The 26587-nt window shown below is 42.6% G+C and overlaps 1 protein-coding gene across 1 annotated transcript in view; it reads right to left on the bottom strand.

Annotated features, from left to right (window-relative positions):
• Positions 1–3029: 3029 nt before the first annotated feature.
• Positions 3030–26587, bottom strand: part of gigyf1a (GRB10 interacting GYF protein 1a) — a gene marked incomplete at its 3' end in the record, with an annotated part of 138025 nt that continues 114467 nt past the window's right edge. The window contains exons 15-19 of the mRNA XM_084326253.1: positions 24816–24916; positions 20777–20877; positions 19370–19443; positions 14326–14463; positions 3030–3272 (exon numbers count right to left, since the gene is read on the bottom strand). Coding sequence (XP_084182379.1) covers positions 3030–3272; positions 14326–14463; positions 19370–19443; positions 20777–20877; positions 24816–24916 — 657 coding nt within the window. The remainder of the gene's footprint in view (positions 3273–14325; positions 14464–19369; positions 19444–20776; positions 20878–24815; positions 24917–26587) is intronic.

Below are 26587 nucleotides of genomic sequence, written 5' to 3'. Positions count from 1 at the left end.
ATCATTGATAGCGTTAACGATCAATTCATCAATGAATTGTAAACAATAGCCAATTTAACAAACAATAACAATATTTGTTTCCTCAATCGAAAGGTTTATTTCCACAGCAGCGACATATTGCATTCTCACAATTGCATGTTGTTAACATTGATTCATCTTCGATTAATTGTTAACATCGCTAGTTGTAAGTGTTAGTTAGTGGGATAGTTGTGATGTTTGGACCCCTAGGCCCGCTTGCTACGGACTAACAAGGTTGTTGATTGTCCGGTAGAGTCCTTTCTCAGCACAAACCATCCTGTTCCTCATACTAGCTCTGGCTAGTTAGCCACAAACCATGCTGTTCCTCATACTAGCTCTGGCTAGTTAGCCACAAACCATGCTGTTCCTCATACTAGCTCTGGCTAGTTAGCCACAAACCATGCTGTTCCTCATACTAGCTCTGGCTAGTTAGCCACAAACCATGCTGTTCCTCGTACTAGCTCCAGATAGTTAGCCACAAACCATGCTGTTCCTCATACTAGCTCTGGCTAGTTAGCCACAAACCATGCTGTTCCTCATACTAGCTCTGGCTAGTTAGCCACAAACCATGCTGTTCCTCATACTAGCTCTGGCTAGTTAGCCACAAACCATGCTGTTCCTCATACTAGCTCTGGCTAGTTAGCCACAAACCATGCTGTTCCTCATACTAGCTCTGGCTAGTTAGCCACAAACCATGCTGTTCCTCGTACTAGCTCCAGATAGTTAGCCACAAACCATGCTGTTCCTCATACTAGCTCTGGCTAGTTAGCCACAAACCATGCTGTTCCTCATACTAGCTCTGGCTAGTTAGCCACAAACCATGCTGTTCCTCACACTAGCTCTGGCTAGTTAGCCACAAACCATGCTGTTCCTCATACTAGCTCTGGTTAGTTAGCCACAAACCATGCTGTTCCTCATACTAGCTCTGGCTAGTTAGCTACAAACCATGCTGTTCCTCATACTAGCTCCAGATAGTTATCTACAAACCATGCTGTTCCTCATACTAGCTCTGGATAGTTAGCCACAAACCATGCTGTTCCTCGTACTAGCTCTGGCTAGTTAGTCACAAACCATGCTGTTCCTCGTACTAGCTCCAGATAGTTAGCCACAAACCATGTTGTTCCTCATACTAGCTCCAGATAGTTAGCCACAAACCATGCTGTTCCTCATACTAGCTCCGGCTAGTTAGCCACAAACCATGCTGTTCCTCATACTAGCTCTGGCTAGTTAGCCACAAACCATGCTGTTCCTCGTACTAGCTCCAGATAGTTAGCCACAAACCATGCTGTTCCTCATACTAGCTCCAGATAGTTAGCCACAAACCATGCTGTTCCTCATACTAGCTCTGGCTAGTTATCCACAAACCATACTGTTCCTCGTACTAGCTCCAGATAGTTAGCCACAAACCATGCTGTTTCTCGTACTAGCTCCAGATAGTTAGCCACAAACCATGCTGTTCCGCGTACTAGCTCTGGCTAGTTGGCCACAAACCATGCTGTTCCTCGTACTAGCTCTGGCTAGTTAGCCACAAACCATGCTGTTCCTCGTACTAGCTCTGGCTAGTTAGCCACAAACCATGCTGTTCCTCGTACTAGCTCTGGCTAGTTAGCCACAAACCATGCTGTTCCTCGTACTAGCTCTGGCTAGTTAGCCACAAACCATGCTGTTCCTCGTACTAGCTCTGGCTAGTTAGCCACAAACCATGCTGTTCCTCGTACTAGCTCCAGATCGTTAGCCACAAACCAATGCAACGTCAGTGGGGTCGAGCTCCGGCCTGTACTGAAGACGACGGACACCTACTTTACATGCACTCTGGAGTAGATTTGAGTTGTCTTCAAGTCAGCTTGTACACACAGGAGCTCGACCCCATTGACTTTGGATTGATTTGTGGCTAACCAGCCGGAGGTAGTGTGAGGAACAGCATGGATCGTGCCGAGAAAAGATTCCACCGATCCACCACAGCATTGACGATTAGCCAATAGGTTTAGGGTTTTCAGTCCAATGTGCTGCTACCAGCAGTTGGAACGAGATGCAAAATTGACAAATTGATCCCCCTCGCAGTACAGACGGTCAGTACTCACACGCTGGTCTACAGACGGTCAGTACTCACACGCTGGTCTACAGACGGTCAGTACTCACACGCTGGTCTACAGACGGTCAGTACTCACGCGGTGGTCTACAGACGGTCAGTACTCACGCGGTGGTCTACAGACGGTCAGTACTCACGCGGTCTCTAGAGAGCTGGTCTACAGACTGTCAGTACTCACGTAGTCTCTAGAGAGCTGGTCTACAGACGGTCAGTACTCACGCGGTCTCTAGAGAGCTGGTCTACAGACGGTCAGTACTCACGCGGTGGTCTACAGACGGTCAGTACTCACGCAGTCTCTAGAGAGCTGGTCTACAGACGGTCAGTACTCACGCGGTCTCTAGAGAGCTGGTCTACAGACGGTCAGTACTCACTCGGTGGTCTACAAACGGTCAGTACTCACGCGGTCTCTAGAGAGCTGGTCTACAGACGGTCAGTACTCACGCGGTGGTCTACAGACGGTCAGTACTCACGCAGTCTCTAGAGAGCTGGTCTACAGACGGTCAGTACTCACGCGGTCTCTAGAGAGCTGGTCTACAGACGGTCAGTACTCACTCGGTGGTCTACAGACGGTCAGTACTCACGCGGTCTCTAGAGAGCTGGTCTACAGACGGTCAGTACTCACGCGGTGGTCTACAGACGGTCAGTACTCACGCGGTCTCTAGAGAGCTGGTCTACAGACTGTCAGTACTCACGCGGTCTCTAGAGAGCTGGTCTACAGACGGTCAGTACTCACGCGGTGGTCTACAGACGGTCAGTACTCACGCGGTCTCTAGAGAGCTGGTCTACAGACTGTCAGTACTCACGCGGTCTCTAGAGAGCTGGTCTACAGACGGTCAGTACTCACGCAGTCTCTAGAGAGCTGGTCTACAAACGGTCAGTACTCACTCGCTGATCTACAGACGGTCAGTACTCACACGCTGGTCTACAGATGGTCAGTACTCACGCGGTCTCGCTGCTGCTGCTGGGCTCTCTGCTGCTGCTGCTGCTGCTTGTGCATCCGCTCTGCGTCCTGCTGCATCTCCAGCAGGGCCAGAGCCGGGGGCTTTCCCGCCTTGGCCAGCCCGGAGGAGGAGGCCCCGCTCCAGCCCGAGCCGCCCGCCCCGGGCCCCCCCTGCTGGGGCGTCTGCTGGAGCAGCTTCATGATCAGCTCCTGCTGCTGGCGACACTGGAGGAGGAAAACGGAGAAGAAGATGTTGATATCATGGGACACATTTTTCAGATCCTAACATTTTCACAATTCCGGTCAATTGTTAAAAATCTGCATTTGTGAATCTAATGCTAATGATTCACGTTTCTAATGCAAAAAACGATCCTGGCCAAATTCCCAATCAGGTCTCCGACATCAAGGCCACCTAATCATCCCTCAACCCCCTTAATTGGCGGATATCAAACCCAGTCTCCTGAACCATTCAGCCATTGTGTACGCATTGTAGCACTCAAGTCCAGGACTGATTTTCAGGACTCGTGACTCGACTTGGACTCGAGCACTGATGAGTCGGACTTGAGCATTGACTGCATTCTGACTCGGAAGGTGCAAACGATAACGATAATTGATAAAAGTTTTCCTTTTTTTTAGGCCCTAATCATTTGATGGCTATATTAATACTGTAACATTATTTAATTTAATTATTTTTGTCAGCTCTTTGACTGCCAGAGTAGACGAGTGGACTCAACCTTGATGACTTGGACTCGGACTAGGTTAATGGGGACTCAAGACACTACAACACTGGTGTAGTGTGATGTGTGCCTGGTGCCAGTGTATGGTAGTCAGTGTGTAGTGTGATGTGTGCCTGGTGCCAGTGTATGGTAGTCAGTGTGTAGTGTGATGTGTGCCTGGTGCCAGTGTATGGTAGTCAGTGTGTAGTGTGATGTGTGCCTGGTGCCAGTGTATGGTAGTCAGTGTGTAGTGTGATGTGTGCCTGGTGCCAGTGTATGGTAGTCATTGTGTAGTGTGATGTGTGCCTGGTGCCAGTGTATGGTAGTTAGGGATGGGTACCGAATTCTGTACTTTTGAGGTACCGAACCGAAACACGTCGGTACTACCGAGTATCGAATCAAGTGAGAAACCGAAAAAAAAAAATGTCATGTCAACGTTCACACGCACAATATATGCTTACCTAGGATTTGACTTGATTCAACAACAAATCAGTCGGAGCAATGACGAGCCGAAAACTGTCGAAATTGTAGTTATTTGAAGTTTGGATTTTTTTTTTTACGACTGAGGTAGGTAAATTAAATTTCTTGAGACTAAAGTACCGAAAAAAGGTACCGTTGGGTACCGGTATCGATTCACAGGTACCGGTACCGGTATCGGTTCAAATGTGAAAGGTACCCATCCCTAATGGTAGTCATTGTGTAGTGTGATGTAGGGCTGCAACTAATGACTAATTTGGTAGTCGACTAATCTGCCGATTATTTTTTTCGATTAGTCGACTAATCGAAAACCAATGTAAACAACAATTTTTTTTTTTTTTTTTTTTTTTTTTTTAATTGTCTATCTTTGTGAAAGTGGCTTCTCAGCTCTGGTCCAGCTGAAGACAGAGCAGAGGAACAGATTGGACATTGAGCAGAGTTGCTTGTCTACCATCACCCCAGACTTTGAGACTCTTGTCAGGACCAAACAACAACATCATAACATGATGATCCCATAGCAAATTAAAATAATGACTCATGAAACATTTGAATTTGGATCTTTAAGTCACTTTAAATGAAAATGTATTTGAAGAACAATACAGCAATCACTCATAACAAGATAAATAAATTAAATAATACAAATTAAAGTGGAAGTGTACTTTAAATAACTTTTGTTTGCCGTGTGTGAGAGGAGTCCGTGTGTGTGTGTATGTGTGTGTGTCTTACTCTGATCGCTGTGTGAGTGAGAGGAGTGTGTGTACTGTGTAATTTGTGTGTGTCTTACTCTGATCGCTGTGTGAGTGAGAGGTGTGTACTGTGTAATTTGTGTATGTGTGTGTGTCTTACTCTGATCGCTGTGTGTGAGTGAGAGGAGTGTGAATGTGTGTGTGTCTTACTCTGATCGCTGTGTGTGAGAGAGAGGAGTGTGAATGTGTGTGTGTCTTACTCTGATCGCTGTGTGTGAGTGAGAGGAGTGTGTATGTGTGTGTGTCTTACTCTGATCGCTGTGTGTGAGTGAGAGGAGTGTGAATGTGTGTGTGTCTTACTCTGATCGCTGTGTGTGAGAGAGGAGTGTGAATGTGTGTGTGTCTTACTCTGATCGCTGTGTGTGAGTGAGAGGAGTGTGTATGTGTGTGTGTCTTACTCTGATCGCTGTGTGTGAGTGAGAGGAGTGTGTATGTGTGTGTCTTACTCTGATCGCTGTGTGTGAGTGAGAGGAGTGCGTGTGTAATGTATTGTGTGTCTAGTCTGATCATCATCTCCTGCAGGGGAACAATGTTTTCAATGTCCAAAATTTGCTATGGGATCATCATGTTATGATGTTGTCTGGAACCCTGAGAAGCCACTCTCACAAAGATAGGTAGTGCACAAAAAAAAAAAAAAAAAAAATTTGAATGACTAATCGACGCAACAATTTCTCGTCGACGATTTTTTATAATCGACGTCGTCGATTATGTCGACTAATCGTTGCAGCCCTAGTGTGATGTGTGCCTGGTGCCAGTGTATGGTAGTAATTGTGTAGTGTGATGTGTGCCTGGTGCCAGTGTATGGCAGCCATTGAGCCTGCGTAGCCCAAAGTTGGGTGCTACCAGTGGTGGTGAAGGAGGCAATTCCCACCCTACATTGTGGGGAGCGCTTTGAGTGTCTATAGTCTTGAGAAAAGCGCTATATGAATGTAATGATCATTCATCCATTCAATAACGGTTATGACCTGAATTTTTTTTATTTTTCTATCCACTTTTTCTCCTTATTTTCTATTTTTCTCCCATCCCAATTTCGTATTTTTCCAATTCTCCCCTCCCCTGTCTTGAACGTTGCTCGACTATGCCCCCCACTGGTCGGTTGTAGGGAGGATAGAAGCCTTGCATCACGTGTCCCCTCCGGTACACGAGGAGGCAGCCTGTCGCATCTTTTCACCTGCCAGCGCGGACTCTGTGGCGAGGAGTAACGCGTGGGAGGCTCACACTACCCCCGCTACTTCCTGTCTCTGCTGTGCAGGTGTCCCCCAACCGACCTGTAGGAGTCGCTGTCCACAACGTCCAAATCCCCACCCATCGACTTCCACCCTCTAACTCTGCCAATTGAGTTAGTATGACGGCCGGCCCAAGGCCGGAGGCAATTCTGACACCCGGAGTCGAGACCGGAGTCTCTTGCATTGGTGACGAGCGCAATCTCCGCTGCGCCACCCAGCCGCCTGACTTGCATTTGTTTGTGGATGTTTTAAACCACTCATTTCACTGAACAAATAGCCTGAAAAACACTCAATTGCCGGTCTGTGAGGTCATGGAATAACCTTCCAAGGAACATTAGTTCTATCAGTGGAAAGGCATGTTTTATGAAAATACTCTGAATCTACATCCACCTACATTCTTTTTTTTTTTTTTTTTTTTTTTTTTATTATTGCAAAACAAAACTTATTAAAAGTCAGTACTCAACACACAATGTATAATGAAACTTTCAGTAAAGGTGGTTAAAATATATGCAAGTACAGAAACAGGATAAAACAAAAATAGTCAATAATAACATTTTAACCGTATACCGTGTATATCCAGCGAAGTTACAATTATATAAATGTTAGTATATAATATACCCCTAATACCTATTTTCTAAAACCCTACACACATATGCTCCAGCTCAAACCCCCCCCTCCCGGACCCCCTCTTGGATAGTACCTCCATTATCCCTCACTCCTAACCAGACATCACCATTATAGGCTAGCTTTTATTCTCTCCACCACTTCTAACCACATTAACATTTTGGATTCATTGAGCCCCAGAATTCTTGCTGTAGATATTTCTTGATATATCACATCGAGATATGTAAGAAACCACACTTTCCGGCACATTTTTTCCGGTTGAAACCAACGTGATGCAATCAGTTTTTTAGCTACTGTGATACCCGATAAAACCAATCTTTTTAGTTGTGGGTTCACTGCAAACTCAAAAACATCATTCAATAGCAATACCGCGGGGTGTACAGGTATATTCCAAAATACGAGTATTGATAATTGTTGGGACACATCTTTCCAGAATGCCTTAACTGGTGGGCAGTCCCAATACATGTGCATAAATGTTCCTTCGTCCCCATTTGTACATTGGGAGCATTTGGAGTCTTGTATAAGCCCCATTTTGCACAGCCTTATAGGAGTCAAGTATGTCCTGTGAATATAGTTCAGATTGATTTGTTGATGATCCGGGTTCCTTGATGTAAGTCGGACATTTGCCCAGGCTCCTTGCCAATCAAAGTCATTTTCCAGGTCTGGTATATCCCTCCTCCAGACATTGTCTAGTTGAAGGGTTTCGTACGAGGACGTTAGTAATTGATAATAAAAACCTGATACAAAACCTCCCAATGTATCTCTTTCATAGAAACATTTGTGGTATCTGTGGTGTTCAATTGGTATGTGTAATGGAACACCGTGAGATCTCATACAAAGTCGTAACTGTATGTAAAAAAGCCATGTGGACTCGGTGAGGTTAAACTTTATGCATATTTCGACATAACTACAGAGGCCCTTGTTATTAAAAATATCCCCTAATGAGTGTATGCCTCTTTCTTCCCATACAGGGAATCTTATAGGTCGTTTTCCCATTAAGAGAGCATTGTTATTGAATATGGGAGTGTGATTATGCCATACTTGAGGGTTAGGACATTTCCTTTGTGTTTCCCGCCATGTCCTGATTGCATGGGTTATTATTGGGCCAAATTCTCGCTCACAATGCTTGATTGAAAGTTTAGTGTATGCTATGTCTTTCAATCTCTGTGGGGCTACTATGTTTTCTTCTAATTTTCTCCAAGATACCAAAGCCTCGGGGTCAAACCATATCTTCTTCAATGGTCTTAATGTGAAGGCATTAAAATATTGTAAAAAATCTGGGACTGCCATGCCACCGTCTGCTTTACTTCTCTGTGCGGTGGATCTTTTTATGCGAGGTGGTTTGTTATTCCAAATAAATTTGTATGTGGAGGTTTGTAATCTTTTCCAGTAGCCCTCTGGAGGAGGTAACGGAAGCATTGAGCTGAAGAAATTGATTCTTGGTAATACATCCATCTTAACTATTGATACCCTTGCCTGTACTGAGTTTTTAAGTTTTGCCCACCTGTCCAGGTCGTCCTTGATTTTGTTCTGTATTTTTGTGTAATTGTGCTTCACCGTTTGTCTTATGGTGGGAAATATTTCCACACCCAAGCATCTGAAATGTTTGACCATGGGTATCGCACCTGGGAGGGTTGTCTCTTTTTTTGCACTGGTGTTAAGAGGAAGAAAAGCCGACTTAGGCCAATTTATTTTAAATCCCGATAAATCACCAAAGTTCTCTATCAACTTGAGTATAAGCGGCAATGTGTTGTTGGGGTTTTGCATGAACAATATTACGTCGTCCGCATATAAACTAATTTTATGATGTGTGCCCTTGATTACTATTGGTTCTATGTGTTGGGATTGTCTTATAAATTGTGCTAAAGGTTCTAATGATAGATCGAATAGTCCGGGACTAAGAGGGCAACCTTGTCTGGCTGAGCGCGATACCGGAAAGATATCGGAGATGAATGTGCCTGTTGTAATCCTGGCCGATGGGTCCTTGTATAGTACTTTAATCATATCAATGAAACCTTTTCCTAACCCCATCCTTTCCAATACTGCCCATAGAAACGACCATTCCAACCTGTCAAATGCTTTCATAGCATCCAGGGATAGTATCGCCTTAGGTGTGATGTCCTCTTTGTCTGTATCTAGTACGTGCAGTATTCGCCTTATGTTATCATTGATCAGGCGACCTTTTATGAAGCCTGTTTGGTCCGTATGAACTAAAGACGTCATATGCTTTTGCAATCTGATGGCTAATATCTTAGAGTACAGTTTGACATCGGTTCCGAGGAGGCTTAAAGGTCGGTAACTACCGCACTCAGTGGGGTCTTTGTCTTTTTTGTGAAGAACTGAAATGAGTGCGGTATTTTGGTGTTCAATGAAGCTTCCCTCTTTGACTGAGTATAAGATCATATTTAGTAATAAGGGTCCAAATATGTCCCAGCAAGAAATGTACATTTCTGATGGGATACCGTCAATTCCCGGAGCTTTGCCGTTTTTCATTCCGGATATGGCCTTCTTGAGTTCTTCTAATGTGATCGGTACTTCTAACTGTTTAGCGTCTTCATCCGAGTTATATAAATCGGAGTAGAATTCTTTGAATGTATCGTTTATTATTTTGGGTTCCGTTACTAGAGCTTGTTGTTTCCTAATCGCAGTTATATCTGCAAATTTTGCATTCATTCTTAGTCGCATGGCTAATAGGTGACTAGGTTTAGAACCTTGGAAGTACTGCTGTTGTCTAGTGCTGCGTATTTGCAATTCCGATTTTTGTCTGTACATTGCTTTGATCTCTGTCTTTAGAATGTTAACTTGGTTATCTAGTCTAGTAGAGTTGTTGTATTTTAAAGAATTAAAAAGCGTTGAGTAAAGCGTTTCCATTTCAGACAGTTTTGTGTTTTGATTTTTGCGCAATATGGAGGTAAATCTATCAGAGAAATCCTTGATCATATTCTTTACCGACATCCATAATATTCTGGGATCTTGCACCGAGTTAGCATTATCTTGTAGGAATACTGTGAGAGCTTCTTTAATTTGTGTAATGAATTCCTTGTTGTTAAGCAGCATCGAATTAAAACGCCATCTTGGGGCCCGGGTAGATAGTGTACCAAATGTTGCTTTCAGGATTAAGTAGCAGTGATCTGATAGCGCATTGGGTGTCATTTCCACTTCGTATTTATCAAATATTCTCGGGGATGCAAAGACGTAATCAATTCTGGATAGTGTGTTGTGTCTCGCCGAACGACAGGAGTACTTGCGGGTCATGGGGTTAAGTGAACGCCATAAATCAGTTACTCCTGTTGATTTCGACCAATCTTTTAATGCTTTAGATGAATTCTTTTGTTCGCTGGAGAAGGAAAGGTAAGTTTTGTCCATCCTTGGGTTCCAAATGGCATTAAAATCCGCATATATATGAGTACTCGGGATGGTTTAACATTTCTCCTGTTAGTGAAGTGAAGAAACCCACTTCGTACAAATTCGGGGCATATACCGCTGCCAATGCAATTTTCCTGTTATTGTGTATAATCCTAGCTATAGTTATGCGCCCCTCAGCATCCGACCATACCCCTTTCAATTCGATATTTAATTTGCGTCTGACGACTATGGCTACCCCTCTAGTTCTCGTAGCAAAAGAAGAGTGACTAATATTATGGTATATGTTATCCGCTAACGTATTTATGTCTCCCTCTAAAATGTGCGTTTCGCTTAATAGAGCCACGTCCACATGTTCTTTTTTCATCAGTGTAAGCACGCTTTTGCGCTTGTGTTGTTTGTTTATCCCACCGGTGTTCCATACCATTATATTCAAACTAGCCATAGTCTATGCATGTTTTCGTGTAGTTTTTGGTAATGTTTCTGGAGTATGAAGCTACAATAGATGCACATCCAATTAATGAGGTCCCGTTGAGAGCTGAGCTTAAAAACATATATATATACAAATAAAAATCCCCTATTTTCCCCTCTCCCAGAAAGTCGAACATGCCTGTGTTCCAAGAACACATCCTCCGCGATTGACTTTCTCCCATGGTCCACCGGATTGCCCAACCTGAGCATTGTAATCCTAATTTTCCTATGCTCATTGCCATAGGATCTAACATTTCCATTCTATTGCAATAGAATGTCGCTTTTGGTCTTGCACCTTCCCTTACTGTAATGAAGTATTGTGATAAATAACCTAAAGATAAAAATAAAAAATAAAATAAAAAGAGAATAAACCTTTATCGACATATTCCTTTGAACCCTCCACCAACGTGTGGGGGAAAAAAAAAAGGAAAAGATTGTAGATCAATATTGACACCTTAATGTGAAGAACATTGGAAAAGAATAATGTAAGTTAAAATATATTTAAAAAATATAGAGTAATATTGACACCTTAATGTGAAGAACATTGGAAAAGAACAATGTAAGTTAAATTATATTTAAAAAATATAGAGTAATGAGAAGAAAAAATTAAATAAAATAAAAATCAATGGAAAGATATAGATAAGGAATAAGAGATAAATAATTATCAACGTGGAGAAGCCACTAGAACCGATTTAACTGATTAGATAAGATAGAAAAGCAGCGCCTTTTAGCGCTTCAATGTGCCTTTAATGGAGTGATTACTTAAATTGTTAGAATAACCTTGCTGTGCTCATACGTTTATGTGTGGATAATTTTAAAGTATTATTAAGGGCTGATTGCACTTCATTTAATTTATTATCTGCTATGTGTATGCACACCGAATGTTATTGTTAGAGTTGTATGCTTCGTTGTCATGGTGCCTTATATTCTAGAAGGTTGTAGAATATACTAGTGCCTAGACTATTTTACATTCCAGAATGATCTAAGAGACCCAGGGCATTTGAGCGATAAACCCAGAATATTCCAGATAGATCTTTTTGCATTGATATTTATTTGTCCCCTCAGAGACCAGAGACTGAAATTATAATGTATTATGAATCGTATTATACACAGTACACTTTGTTATAGACGACTTGCATATCGTTTGCTACTTTGATGAACACAACAATGTCATTCCAACACTGGTGGAATGACCTCATTGATGAACACAATAAAGTCATTCCAACACTGGTATATATTTAGAGAGAGGCTTAACTGATTCCGGCATTTTCGTCATGCTTTGGGTTATTTGCTGCATTTTGATTCAGGAAATCCTCAGCTTCAAAGGGTGTAAATGGACCTGACCTGCGGCCGTTATTGCCCAAGAATGATAACAGCGCTGGATATGCTAGCCTTGGCTTGTAGCCGGCTATGTACAGCTTTTGCATCACATCTTTGTATGGTTGACGTCGGATGATGGCCTCTCTGCTCAAATCTTCGTAGATAAATATTGGTTTATCACCATACTTCAGCTTCCCACGTTGGTTGCGAGCATATTTGATGATGTCATCCCTTGTTGTAGTTTTCCGCAGAGTGACAATGATGACTCTCGGCCCGTTGATATTTTGCCCCTGGGAACCAATTCTGTAAACTTGTTCCACTTCTGGCACTTTGTTTGGATCGGAGTTTTCCAAAATCGTTGATAACTCTTTTGGAAAGTTGATGTCATCGCAGTTCACTGCTTCATCAAGCCCCACAATGCGGATGTTATTCCGCCTGTGGTAACGATGGGTTTCTAGTTGCCTCTCCATCACTTCGTTTTTAAGCAATTTTATTTCCCTCCGGTATTCATCTTTCACTTTTTCCATCTCTTCTCCCATCTCTGTCATGCTACCTTCGTTCGCCTTGACTGCTTTTGTGTTTTCTGTCACCGAAATCTCCACTGTCGTGATTCGCTTTGACTGTGCATCGATCGCTTTCTTGACTTCTTCTAATTTCTCATCGATGCGATCGAATTTAGCCTCGATGCGATCGAATTTAGCATCGACGTTTGCCTCGAGCGCCTTGATGTGTGTAATCTGCAGGTTAGACTGTTCTACCATCTGTTCTTTCATCAGGTTAGACTGTTCTACCATCAGGTTAGACAGTGTGTTGAAATCGGGTGGATTTCTGCTTTCTTCAGTTGGCGGCATATGGTAGATAGATGCAGTGACGTTGGAATCCATAAATCTGGCTGCTCTCCCTTTCACGGAGCTTGAATCTGTACCTTCTTTTATGTTGGTCTCTATTGACTCTCTTTCGGGGACCGTAATCGATGATCCCGGTAAATTGTCCTCTTCCTTCTCCTCCTCGGAGCTTGTCGCCGTCGGCTCAGAACCAGCGACGGTTAGGACGCGTCTTTCTCGTTTTTTTACGTCCTGCGCCGTTGAAGTTGCCGTAGTTATTTTCTCTGCCACCTTTCTACCTTTAACCATATTGTCTTTTGATATGGTTAGTAGAGGGTCTTAACAATACATACGATGTGGTCTATTCTCTTTCTTTACTGTCCAAATAATGTTTTTAAACGAAATTAGCGTTGGTGGGAGCGGAGCAATTGCAAAATGCGTGTGCTACATGTTGTAGCTTAACCGGAAGTCATCCACCTACATTCTTTAGTCTAAATAGAATGAACATGATTGTGATATTTTTTTTTGTCTTTGAATTTTTAAATAATTAAAATATCTTTTCTGGGCGCCCCCCAGTGGCACACCGCATAATGCTGCCTCGCAGACCCACGCACGGCCGACCCCGGGCTCGCCTCCAACTCCTGGACGGATTTGTCGCATGTCCTCCCCCCCCACATCTTCTCCCGCTCACCCTCTCCTCTGTCGGTCATGTCCTCCCCCACATCTTCTCCCGCTCACCCTCTCCTCTGTCGGTCATGTCTGACCAATAAAAGCTGGAAAAACGCTAAAAATAAATATTTATAAAAAAAAAAAAAAAAAAAAAAAAAAAAAAAAAATCTATTTCATTTGTCGTAGAAATATATATATAAAAAATATATATATATTTCTACGACAAATGAAATAGATTTTTATCTTTTTGTTATTAGGATTATGGATCGCTTGATTATGTATGTGTTTATGTTTTATGTTTGTGTATGTCTGTCTTGGACCCCAGGAAGACTAGCTCAAGGCATCCAGCTAATGGGGATCCTTTTAACACTTTGGTTGCCACGGCCGCTTTTTGTCGTTAGTTCATGCCGACCTTTGAGTGCCCCCGACGCTCAGTCTGTTTGCCGCTTTTTTTTTATTTATTGGCGATTTTAATTCATATTTCATCAATCGAGCCTCGGGTTAGTGCTGCAGAGTCTCTCTGAGCTCAATTGGGAAGATACCGCCCCCTATCGTCTCTCCCTGTGTAACTGCACCCCATTACTTTAGATTGATATAAAACGAAAATGAACCGATAAAAAAACAATCCGTTTCGACAATGTTGACTGCAAACAAGTCATTGATAAACGACGGGCAGATTATACACATAACCATAATTTAAGACAGAGATTATGCGTTCACAACGCTATCATTGAAGTGGGTGCAGGCATTCAACGGGGTTTCCAATGTTAAATGGCTGGCACTGAAAGTGTTAATAAACAAATGATAAACAGAAGCCCGCGGCGCGCTCTCCCTCTCCTCACCTGCTTGCGCCTGAAGAGCTCCTCCTCGTCCCTCCTCTTCTGCTCCTCCTGCTGCCTCCTCTTCTCCTCTCTCCGCTTACGCTGCTCCTCCTCCTCACGCTTCGCCCTGAGTTCAGCGTCTCGCCTCTCCTGCTGGAGCTGCGGGGTCAAAAGGTCACGTTAAACTCAACACCCACAGAGACAAAAGGACGGCAAGGCCAAAGCCGTTCTGATAATAATAATAATAAAACTTTATTTGTAGAGCACCTTTCAAACAGAAACTGCAGCTCAAAGTGCTTCACAACAGAGAAAAGACGAGGCATAAAATGAGCACATTATAAAGTGCAGACATATAAAAATCACAGTTTTTCACATTAGGATCTAACATCAAAACAGGCCACCTTGTTTATGGTTTGATTCAGTTTTAAATAGACAATAATAAAAAAGAGTAAGATAGAATAGACCAGGGGTGGCCAACCAGTCAGAGACTAAGAGCCACAAAAATGACTGTGGTACCACAAAGAGCCAGACCATATACCAGCGTTTCTCAACTTTTTTTTTTCAGTCACGGCACCCTTCATGTTTAGGTCTCACCCTCTGGCCTCTGAAGTTGCTAATGTCTTTTTTATTTGGGCCTCACAGGGTTAAAAGTACCCTGTGAGACCCACGGTTGCAAAATTACAAAATCACTTTTAGCCATTTAAAAAAATAATGTTTATTTAAAAAAATGTAAGCACATGTATAGTCAATTGGTCCTGTTGTTCAGCCTCACAATGCTATTTGATAGTAAATGTGTTTATATGTCCCACCCTCTGGCCTCTGAAGTTGCTAATGTCTTTTTAATTTGGGCCTCACAGGGTTAACCTCTTAAGCCTGAGATATACAGTAAAAGTGTATATTTTCAGCAGTACGTTTGTTTACCAATGCTTTTAATTGTTATTAGTGAAATATAAGATTATAGAAATCTCAGGGCATTGAGTCGGAAACCGACGCATATTGACAGGAGGAAGTGGCACAGCCAAAAGTGAGTGTAGTCTTTTGAAGGAAGAGACTCAGGGCTTTCGAATTTCGAAAAACTACCCTACCCAGCTCACACCAGCCCCTGTCAATCATCTGACTTCTGGATAAACTTTTTTATTTCTCTTATTTTTGGGGATTATTTCCCACAAACCTGAACGTTATTGCCATAAAACAGAACGCAATTCGTTTCTCTACCTTTCTGTGAACGTCTTGCAAAAAACGGTGTTGCAATACGATGAAAAATGGTAGAGAAATTTACATTATAAAAAAGATGGCAGAATTCAGTACTGTATCTACAAAACCTTCTGTTTAATCATATTCCCTTTATTAATTTGCTTAGATTTTTCAGGTCTGGTCAATTTTAGCATGGTGTTATTCACAGTCAAAGATTTTTATTTAATTTTTTTAAATAGAATTGATATTCTCCTTTGGTTCATTACAATTTACTCAAGCCTAGTAACACACTATTTCTGACACTGATCCATATATGTCCCTAGATTCAGATACCAAGAACATGCAAATGGAAATTTTTATAAATGTTTATTCTATGTCACCCCTGGAATAGACAGAGTAAAATAGTGCAATACAATAAAATAGTAGAACAGACAAAAAATGTGGGATGCACGATAATTATCGGGCCGATATCAGCAATTATGACGTCATCCCGATAAACCCGATAACGTTATTAATAGCTCCGATAATATAATATATTTTTTGGTAAAAAAAAATGCGGTGTGGGTGAATTTGGTTGAAGTGCGTTTGTTTTGACTGTCGGCTCCTCCCGTTTTGCCAGTACTGTGGTACGACTGATAGCGTGTGGTTTAGGAACAGGGCGTTTTACACAAATCCAGCGCTCCCTTTCTTGGCTGTGACGTAGCCACGTACGTTTCTTGAAAGCAGCGCGGATGTCAACAAAGATGGCGACGCTAGTGGGGATTGTTTCAGAGGGGAAAAGTTTGCTTGCTATTTGTAATAAATGCAATGCAGAAGTTCCACGAGGAGGGAAAAGTGCAGCGGCTTGTGATACATCCAACCTAGCAGGTCACCTGCGGCATCACCACCGCTGCGATGGTGTGTTATCTTAAAAGCCTGCGACGACGCGGGGAGCTAAGCAAAGCTAGCCCCTTTCATGGCTGTGATGCAACCCTTGGTTGAATACGCAGTCACTTATTGCTCCGTAGTAGCCAGGTTAATTTGCACCACCAAGGACTGCTTAAAAGCTAGCGGCTTGAGCCCTTGGGTCATTTCTGTCAAACTTCTTTAATTTAGCAAACGACTCGTCAATAGGTACAAGCGTGCTTGCGCCGTCGTCGTAGGCTTCTAACACCATCGCAGCGGTGGTGATGCCGCAGGCGACCTGCTAGGCTATGTGTCCACTCAAAGCCTTTCTTTCAAGGCGGACAGCTTTGAAAAAAGAAGAAAAAAAAGCTTTGAGCGTCTTAGGTTGGATGTATTATACGTTTTTTGACGGATTGTGAATTTTCATTTGGAAAAATAAATATGGTCACTTTATCAGTCAAAACTGTTGTCTTGGCTTTTGTTTCTGTTGTCTGGTTAGGTCAAAACTACAGGAATATACATTTAAGTTGGTGTTAAGTTATTGTCCTGGGAAGTCTTTTTATGTATTATTATTATTGTATTGTGATATGTTTTGTTTCATGTTGAAAAAAAAAAGAAAAAAAATGTATATATACATAATTTTTTTTTTAATACAATAAATATCGGTTATCGGCTTGAGCATAAAGTTATCGGTATCGGTGTCAAAATCAATATCGTGCATCCCTACATAAAATGAGCACATAAAGTGCAGACATAAATATATATATTTTTTTTTACAGTGCAATAAAATAGTTCTTGATTACTGTTCAACAGATAAAAGGAAGATGACGCGTCAGAGGCTGCACCGATGGGATACAAATGGACAGTTCCCGTCTCTCAAGGAGGCTTTTCCACTATAGGATAAAACAAACGGTCTGCAGTAGGGCTGGGCGATTAATCGATTTTATAGATTAATTTGAATTAATGATTTAGGACGATTTTGAAAAATTTAAATCGATTAAAAAAAAAAAAAAAAAAATTAAATTATATACGGTACATATATATATATGTATATATATTTTCTTTTTCAAGAGTCCCCTTTTATTTAGCAAAAAGTGATGTTTGGTGAAAGTTAGATTTGCACTTTATTAATCCCAATAGGGAAATTCATTCTTGTTTGATGATCAAGAGGCACCTTTTATTTGTTTTAAGTGAAGTTTGGTGAAAAAGCAAGTTATTGCACTATTAATCCCAATAGGGACATTCATCTTTGTTTGATCAAGAGTAACCTTATATTATTATATATTTTTTTAAGTGAAGATTGGTGAAAGTTAGGTTTGCACTTCAATTCATCTTGGTTTGATAATTTCTTTGTGTCAAATAAAAACAAAGGTTATTTGAATGATTTCTTTGGCGTTTCTAGTTTTCAACAGAAAAAAATCGATTAAAATCGTAAATCGGATTAAAAAAAAAGAAAATCTGAGATTTTATTTTTAGGCCATATCGCCATAGTCTGCAGGTCAGTCTGTCTTTACTGTCAGACGGGTTCAGAACATCTTCAACTTGTAAGATAGTCGAATATTTACCTCGATTTCTATGGTAAAGGAAAGGATTGCTACATTCGGCAATACAATTGTATTATTATTATTTGGTTTCCACCAAATGTGTGCCAATGAAACAAAACAACTTGCTTTGAAACCCAGCGAGGCCTATGGATACATGGTTACCATGAAAGGTTTGTTAGCCTAGCGTTATCTAAAAGATAATGACAGCGAGGTTTATGGATACATGGTTACCATGAAAGGTTTGTTAAAATAAGTACAAAAGTACAATGTCGCTCGAAGGCATGTGAACCCGGAACAGTCAGTCCCCCCAAAACACCCCACACATCAATCCCTACCACCTCCCCATCCAAGACACATACCCCGATAAAGCGTGCCATGACCGCAGGAAAACACAAAACAGCCCACGCGCCACTCACGCCCCATCTCCCCCGGCGTCGGTGCCCCCGCCACCACGAGGAAAACCAGCGAATCCCACATCCCCACCCCCAAACTCCACAGAGGAATGACAGGCCACGCGCTAAAGTAGATTGTGCGAGACTCTGCAGAGCTCCTCTCCACAAACAACGCACTACTAATTCATGCGAGTACTCCATCTGTTAAAACACCACTACATGCCCGGCCCTACATTCAGAGCTAATCCCGCTCTGGTCTCCCGAGGGGCGGGTGAGCAGTAATGGAATTTGGTTAGACTCCCTTTGAAATTACTCTAAACATTGTTATTTTGAAAAAAGGGGGATTTTTTTTTCTTCATGTATTCAATGTTTAATTTAGAAACATTGAAACTAGGGCTGGGTATCGCCACTGATTTCCCAAATAGATTTAATTTCCGATTAAATTAGATTCAATGCTATAAAATGTAAATGGTTCAAGGAACCCTCTAACATGTTGCATTGTTAAAAATATCAATGTTTACATTAAGAATTGACTCTCAAGCAGTTACATGAATGTACTTTTGATTGGAACATTGACTTTTGCATATGTCACGTCTGGGTGATGGTCTCAGTAAGTGGTTTTGTAGATTTGTTGTATTTCCACAATCATTATCCATGTCTGTCACTATAGCCAATGGAACTGCTAGAAATGGTGACGTGGGCTGGGAGAACCAATGGAAAATGCCTATCCCGAGGCCAAACTTAATTGCCGATCTCTGGTCTACACCCTCCCCAGACCGACAGTGGGGCAATGTGCGCAACGACCAGGAAGGGAATTGGCATAACGGGGATGACATTCAATTATTATTTTTATTATATATTTTTTTAAAGATGGATCTTGGGATTTTATGAATCGATAATCGCTAATTCAAATGAAGATCGGTTAGAAATCAGGAAATAGATTTTTTTTTAACCCAGCCCTAATTGAAACGGTCTATTGAAACACAGACAAGTTGTGTGGTAAAATGTGCGACTACCAGGATCCAACCACCAGGGGGCGACAGTGCTCACCTTTTGAAGCTGTTCGAGAGTTGGACCCTGAGTAGAAGGATTCATTGTTAAGTCCCATAGACTGGCTTCACCGCCTGGACAAGAAGAAGAAGAGAGGGTTACTTTCACTGTGGCAGGTGCTGGCTGGCTGGCTGGCTGTGTGTGTGTGTGGGTAGTGGTGTGTGTGTGTGTGTGTGTGTGTGTGTGTGTGTGTGTGTGTGTGTGTGTGTGTGTGTGTGTGTGTGTAGTGGTGTGTAGAGCTGCCGCGATTACCGCATTACCGCGGTATCGCTGTTACATCACGGCCACCGCAGAGTAGGCTGAATACCGCGTCACCGCTGTTTTTTATAATAATAATAATAAATTACCCTCCTCTCGTCGGGCTTGCGGCTCTGCAGATATACCCTACTACTCTATCGAGGTTCCAAGCGACCCTATTGGGTACCAGAAAAGTCACGTGAAACATTGCAGACCACTGATTGGTCAGAAGAGAGACGCGTCACACGTTTTTTACGTCCTGAATGTCAGCTCATCACAACACGGCTAATAACGTTAGCTTTAACTCTCCGCCGGAGTGGACTACCATCGCTCTTCAGGAGTACTAAACGAGACATAATGATTTTACTGTCTGCAACGAATGTTATAATAAAAGCCCTTCGTTCTATACACTTGTCTGATTGAAAACTTTATTAACAGACCGCAGAATGGGACAACTCAGCACGCTCTGAGCAAAGAAAGGAACTGAGATATGAATAGAGTATTGCTTGCCTTGTTATGGTCCGGTAAATACGCTGATGTTATTGAACGTATAACTATATAATGTTAATGCCACAAAACGAATGCCTTTATTATAAAGTAGTAACTTTATAGTAATAATAATAAGAAAGGGTCGGGGGGGTTAGGGGTAACCACCCCTGCCCGCGACACCGAGTGAACGGCGCACGACCATAGGGGAAACTTCGAATCCGTGTTTCACTTTCAATAACTAATGCGTGCTTGCCGAATCCCAAACAATATTCATGCTGCAAAGTCATCCTCTAAAGATAGACATTTAGACTAGAGGCAGGCTATATGCTATAAAGAGTAGACTACTACTAAAAAAAAAAATGCATTCAAACTTTTATTTTTTTTGTGTGCGTGCGGTAATAACCGCGCGGTAGGAAATATTTTGCAAATGTGTGCGGTAAGGAAAACATCAATACCGCGGCAGCTCTAGTGGTGTGTGTGTAGTGGTGTGTGTGTGTGTGTAGTGGTGTGTGTGTGTGTGTGTGTGTGTGTGTGTGTGTGTACCTGACGGCTGTGAAGCTGAGGTGTGTGTGTGCGTACCTGACGGCTGTGAAGCTGAGGTGTGTGTGTGTGTGTGTGTGTACCTGACGGCTGTGAAGCTGAGGTGTGCGTGTGCGTGCGTGCTTGCGTGCGTGTGTGTACCTGACGGCTGTGAAGCTGAGGTATGCATGTCCCACAGGGAGCCTGTATCCGGCACCGACATGGACCTGTTCAGCGAAGGCATCATCCCCTGCTCACTGCACCTGCAGCACACGGTCCAACCAGGTCCATTAAGACGCATCAAAACACACACCATCACAATATTCATCTGTCCGGGTGCTGAAAGTATTACAATAATACATGTAAAAACAATACACATGCTAAATAAACTTCAACTCTCTCTGCTTCATGAATCATTCTAAACGTCCACTTTCTCTGCTTTATGAATCATTCTAAACGTCCACTTTCTCTGCTTTATGAATCATTCTAAACTTCAACTTTCTCTGCTTTAGGGCTGAAAAAAAACAAGAAAGAAAATGCTGCGCATGGGTTGTTTCTATGGCAACAGTGTAGCCGTCACCACCCAGCTAACCACCGCTGTATGACAGACTAGCGTTGTTGCTTTTTGATTAACATAATGCATTTGTTATTTTACCGTTTAGAACCGCAATTTGCGCCTTTGTATTTTCTTGTACATTTGTTATTCATTTCTATTGTCGGGCATCGTGATTCGCCCCTTTGTCTTTCATTGTATATTTGTTATATTTTTATTGCCTGGTATCGCAATTCGCCCCTTTGTTTTTTATTAGCCATTTGTTATTTTACTGCATTTGTCAGAATGACCACCAAACGGAGGACATCCTGGTATTTAGTTTGGTGATGTTCCTGCTGTCACCGGGCAGACTGACAGGCGCAGAGGATGTGAGTGATATGATTGGTTGTCTGAAAAGGAGCGAATAGAAACGCTCTAAGCGGCCACACAAGAGAGGCGGAGCGTTCTGAAAACCAGGTGTAGCACTTTCCCCTCCAGGCGTCATATATGGACACGAGCCCCAACATAAACATGACCGTTCCTGTAGGAGTGCGAGAACCACCGATAGTTCCATAGTTTGACATGTTGAGATGACATTTTTGCGTTGCAATTTGACATACATGGAAATGAATCAATCAAAAACACACACTCCATACACATACCAACAGACATAACTGATACATTCACAGAAATACACACACACACGTCACATGCATCCATTTGTTGTTTTTCTTTGTTATTTAATTGGATATTGAATTCATTGTGATTTCCTTTATGTTTCATTTTCATTATTATATAAATTTGATTCTAATAAAAAAAATGTAACCTTTATTTAACCAGGAAAGTCCTGCTGGAACTACGAAGAGCCTCATGGGCCGTTCCGATCGAGTCTATTCGAATACCAACCGGTTCATGTTTCCGCGTTCGCGTTTTGCTAATTGGCCACTGCCGTTTCTGGTGCGATCTGATTGGCCACGGACGTTTCTGGTCATGTGACATGTGCGCCCAATGGCGTGCCGCGCCCATTTCCGCCTCGACCAGCAGCAAACTACCTAACGCCTAGTTTATCACTGGTTAAGCTTAGGCGACTCTTTCGAAGTTGGTTAGAGTTTGGAATCAGGGCTGGTGTTCTATCGCCCTGCTCTAAGACAAACTCTAACCTTAACCAACTTCGAAAGAGTGCCTAAGCTTAACCGTGAAAGAACTTGCTGTCACACGATTGGTGCGACCAGAAACATCAGTGGCCAATCAGAGCGCAAAACGCGAACGCGGAAGCATGAACGGTTGGTATTCGAATACAGGCGTTTCCGATGACCTGCAGTCAAGTGGAGCAGTGAGGCTGCTTTCAATCCATGTCCGCTGTAGAGGAGCGTCTGCAGCACCTTGTGCACCTTGTGGCTGCAGACACTAGACTTGGCTGCTTTGGGTGAAAACTAACCATGGCATTTTATACTGTATACCGGTATATAAAAGGTGTATGAGCCTTTTACAGGTGGCCAGAGCACATTTCATGTTCTTTTTACTCTTTTACTAGTTTTAGTCCTACTTATTTTATGTTATTTTTACTCTTTTACTAGTTTTAGTCCTACTTCATGTTCGTTTTACTCTTTTACTAGTTTTAGTCCTACTTATTTCATGTTCGTTTGACTCTTTTACTAGTTTTTTCCTACTTATTATACAGACCAATATGAACACACTGAGCAGTGGTCTGACTATAGAAAACATCATGACCATATGAACACACTGAGCAGTGGTCTGACTATAGAAAACATCATGACCCTATGAACACACTGAGCAGTGGTCTGACTATAGAAAACATCATGACCATATGAACACACTGAGCAGTGGTCTGACGATAGAAAACATCATGACCATATGAACACACTGAGCAGTGGTCTGACTATAGAAAACATCATGACCATATGAACACACTGAGCAGTGGTCTGACTATAGAAAACATCATGACCCTATGAACACACTGAGCAGTGGTCTGACTATAGAAAACATCATGACCATATGAGGCCTGAAATAAAAAATGGTTTGTTTCAGTTGCCGACCGACCCTGCCGATAAAAAAATTAAAATAATAATAAATGAAGATGAAATCTTTTTTTCTTTTCTTTTTACAATAGATTTCATAAAATCTTAGTCAAACCTTTAGTATTATGGATATTAAACATGCTGGCAGAGTACATGCATCCATGTTGTTGTGAACATTTTAATTAAATAAAAAAATTCCCTATCCATAGTCGCCGTGGGAAAGAATAAAATAAAAAGTAAAATAAAATAAATTCCCTACCTACCCATGGCCTTAACTGACAACCAACAGGAAACAAACAATATTATTTTTTATGCCTGAACACACTGAGCAGTGGTCTGACTATAGAAAACATCACCAGCGTGCATCACAAGAAAAGAGTGGTGGCAACAAGTTTTTTTCTTTTTTAATAAAAACATTCAAAAATAAAGATTTTAGCCTCAGCATTTTGATTAGGCACATATTTTCTGTTATTTTTAAATTATTGAATCACTTTCCTGTGAGGACCCCAGGAAGACTAGTGGTCAATAAATTGGCAGCTAATAGGAACAAAACAATCAAACTAATAATCACCTAAATTATAAACATACCAACAAATGGAACACATTTACAGAAATATACACACATACACACAAACACTCGTGATTAACTGCATTCCAAACATGGACCCAATCTTAGAAAGACTGGCTGAAGAAGGATCCGCCCCTTCCTGACAAAAGAAGCCACCCAACTCCTCGTCCAATCAACAGTCATCTCCTGCCTAGACTACTGCAACATACTGCTAGCTGGCCTCCCGGCCACCAAGCCTCTTCAACTCATTCAGAACGCAGCGGCCCGCCTGATCTCAAACCTACCCAAGTCAGCCCATGTCACTCCACTTCTTAGGGACCTGCACTGGCTCCCCATTGCTGCACAAATCCGCTTCAAGGCCCTCGACCTGGCATACCGTGCGGCAAAGGGAACCGCTCCCGCCTACCTCCGGTCAATGGTCTCTAACTTCACACCCTCAAGACCCCTACGCTCTGCATCTTCTGGCCACCTCAGAGACTCAGACCCACTCCTATCCGAGCTCCGGGAGGGTCATTAAGGAGAAGCCGCCTATTCTCAGTCCTTGCTCCACAATGGTGGAACGAACTTCCCACCAGTTAGGACAGCCGAAACCCGTCCAATCTTTCGCCATCGACTAAAGACAACTTCTTCAACCATTATCTGAAATAATTTTTTATTTTTTTTTAATGTTTGTTTAAGCTTAACTAACCTTACGGTCATGCACTTGTCCTAATAAACTAACCTACACTGTAGCACTCAACACTTTGATGAACATCGTTACTCAGCTGATAAGAGTTGTGCCCTTCCTGATGACTTGTCGTGCAGAACTTCGCTTTGGATAAAAGTGTTTCAGCTAAATGACAAAATGTAAATGTAAGAAGTCAGAAAATATAGCTCTCTGTATCTCGGTTAGGTTAGCCCCAACGCTGGCTAGCTGCAACAGCGGACGTGTTCCGACACTTTGCACCGCTCATTTGTAGAACTAGGAGGTCCCGGACGACATGACACATGGGGAGGGGGAGGGGGAGGGGGAGGCGGACATCTTTAATGTGGTGGTTTCCCACCGATGGAGCGACCTCTGACCTGTTGATGAGCTGGAACAGCTGCTGCTGCTGGAGCTGCTGATAGAGAGCTGCTGCCGCCAGTTCCTGCTGCTTCTTCAGACGCTCCTGGTCCAGGTTACCCTGCGCGCGCGCACACACACACACACACACACACACACACACAAGAACATGCATCAACTCAAAGTGGACAACCACAAACAAATCAAACCCCTATCCATACTGCTGCTACTGTTGTTGCTACCTACTTATCTTGCACTATCTTGTATTTTGTACTTTTTATATTGCATCTCATAGTATATTATCGGACTGTGAAGCTCTGCATTACCCCCCCCCCCCCCCCCCCCCCATGCTGCTTTGACACCTGCATTTCCCCAAGGGGATTAATAAAGGATCATCTTATCTTATCTCATCTAACAATCATCTAGCCTGGGGTGATCCTTGTACACAATCAGATACAGTAACATGTGGTTTAGCACATGAAACCTCAAGATAGTGAAATCACATTTAAACACACAAGACTCACTCAACAACACTCAACCCACGAGGACAGTTAAGCCACAAAGAACAACATCGGTGTTTATAAAGTTTGGGCCAATATTACAATCTTAAAATGAAAATGAGCCTTTCCCCAAAGTAATATTTGTCAATTCTGAACTTTGTTATGTGTGAAAGTCACAGTATATATCATTCATATATATATATATATATATATATATATATATATATTCATATTCATATTCTTTATTGCCTATATTTACATTAATTAATACGAACTGTATTGGTCGATTCATGGCGTGATATGACTCTCGGCCCTGTACCGGGCTCGTCGGGCTTAAGGGGTTAATTCATTGTATTTAGTGACGGCATCACCACACAGCTCTTGGTAGACAAATTATGGCCATTATTATAATCGAATAACAGGTGATCGTCATTAAATTACCGCTGCGGTCAAAGAGCCATACTGATGGCATTGCACCATAATGGCAGGAAACGTACGACGCGTCATGAGAATAGCCTCATACAGATCTGTATGAATATATCTCCCATTCCAGCGTGTGCAGTTTGAGTGGGCGGCGTCAGAAGCAGAGCTATTTCACGGCAGAGCTAGAAACTGAAATTGAGGGAGAGCCACGACGTATGTCTGACGCACAAAACACATCGAAGGAAAGGTCCCTGGAGAGACTAGCTGATGAAAATAGAGGCTGAAATCATATACAATCACTCTTCTTTTGTTGATTCGGGACAACTGTTCTTCAGTCCAGGAGAAATAAATGGCAGTTTTGAAAAGGGTTCTTCTGGGAGGCTGGCAGAATAGCGGCGCGTGGGGGGGGGGGGGGGGGGAGCGGGTCATTGCTTTTCTATTAAAAGAGCGCCGGGCGCCGGGCTGGGCCACGGTGCTGATGGCTCCAGATTGCCACTTTGTCGCGGCACTCAGAAAGTTCAACGTATTTCAGCCTCAACCGCTGACCTTCTCAAAGTGCCTCCAGATTGGATTTATGTGACGCGGGCAGAAGAGACTCTCTCTCTCTCTCTCTCTCTGTGTGTGTCGGCGTTTTAAAAGGAACACGCCAACATTTTGGTTAATTAGCTTACCGTCTTCTCCAGAGACAGACAAGCAGATAGATACCAGTTTCCTCTCTGTGCGTTCAGTAGAAAGCTATCTGGCTGGGGGGTGCTCCAGTAGCACACCATGTTACCGCGCTGCGTCGCGGGACTCCGTGCTGCGTCACGGATCTGGTTGACTCCGAGTTCGATTCCCGGACTCGCCGTCATTTGCCGAATGTCTCCCCT

This window comes from Notolepis coatsorum (assembly GCF_963971535.1).
Source record: "Notolepis coatsorum genome assembly, chromosome: 1".
NCBI classification, from domain to species: Eukaryota; Metazoa; Chordata; class Actinopteri; order Aulopiformes; family Paralepididae; genus Notolepis; species Notolepis coatsorum.
The sequence above is the reverse complement of the archived record's forward strand: the minus strand, read 5'-3'. Positions and strand labels throughout refer to the sequence as shown.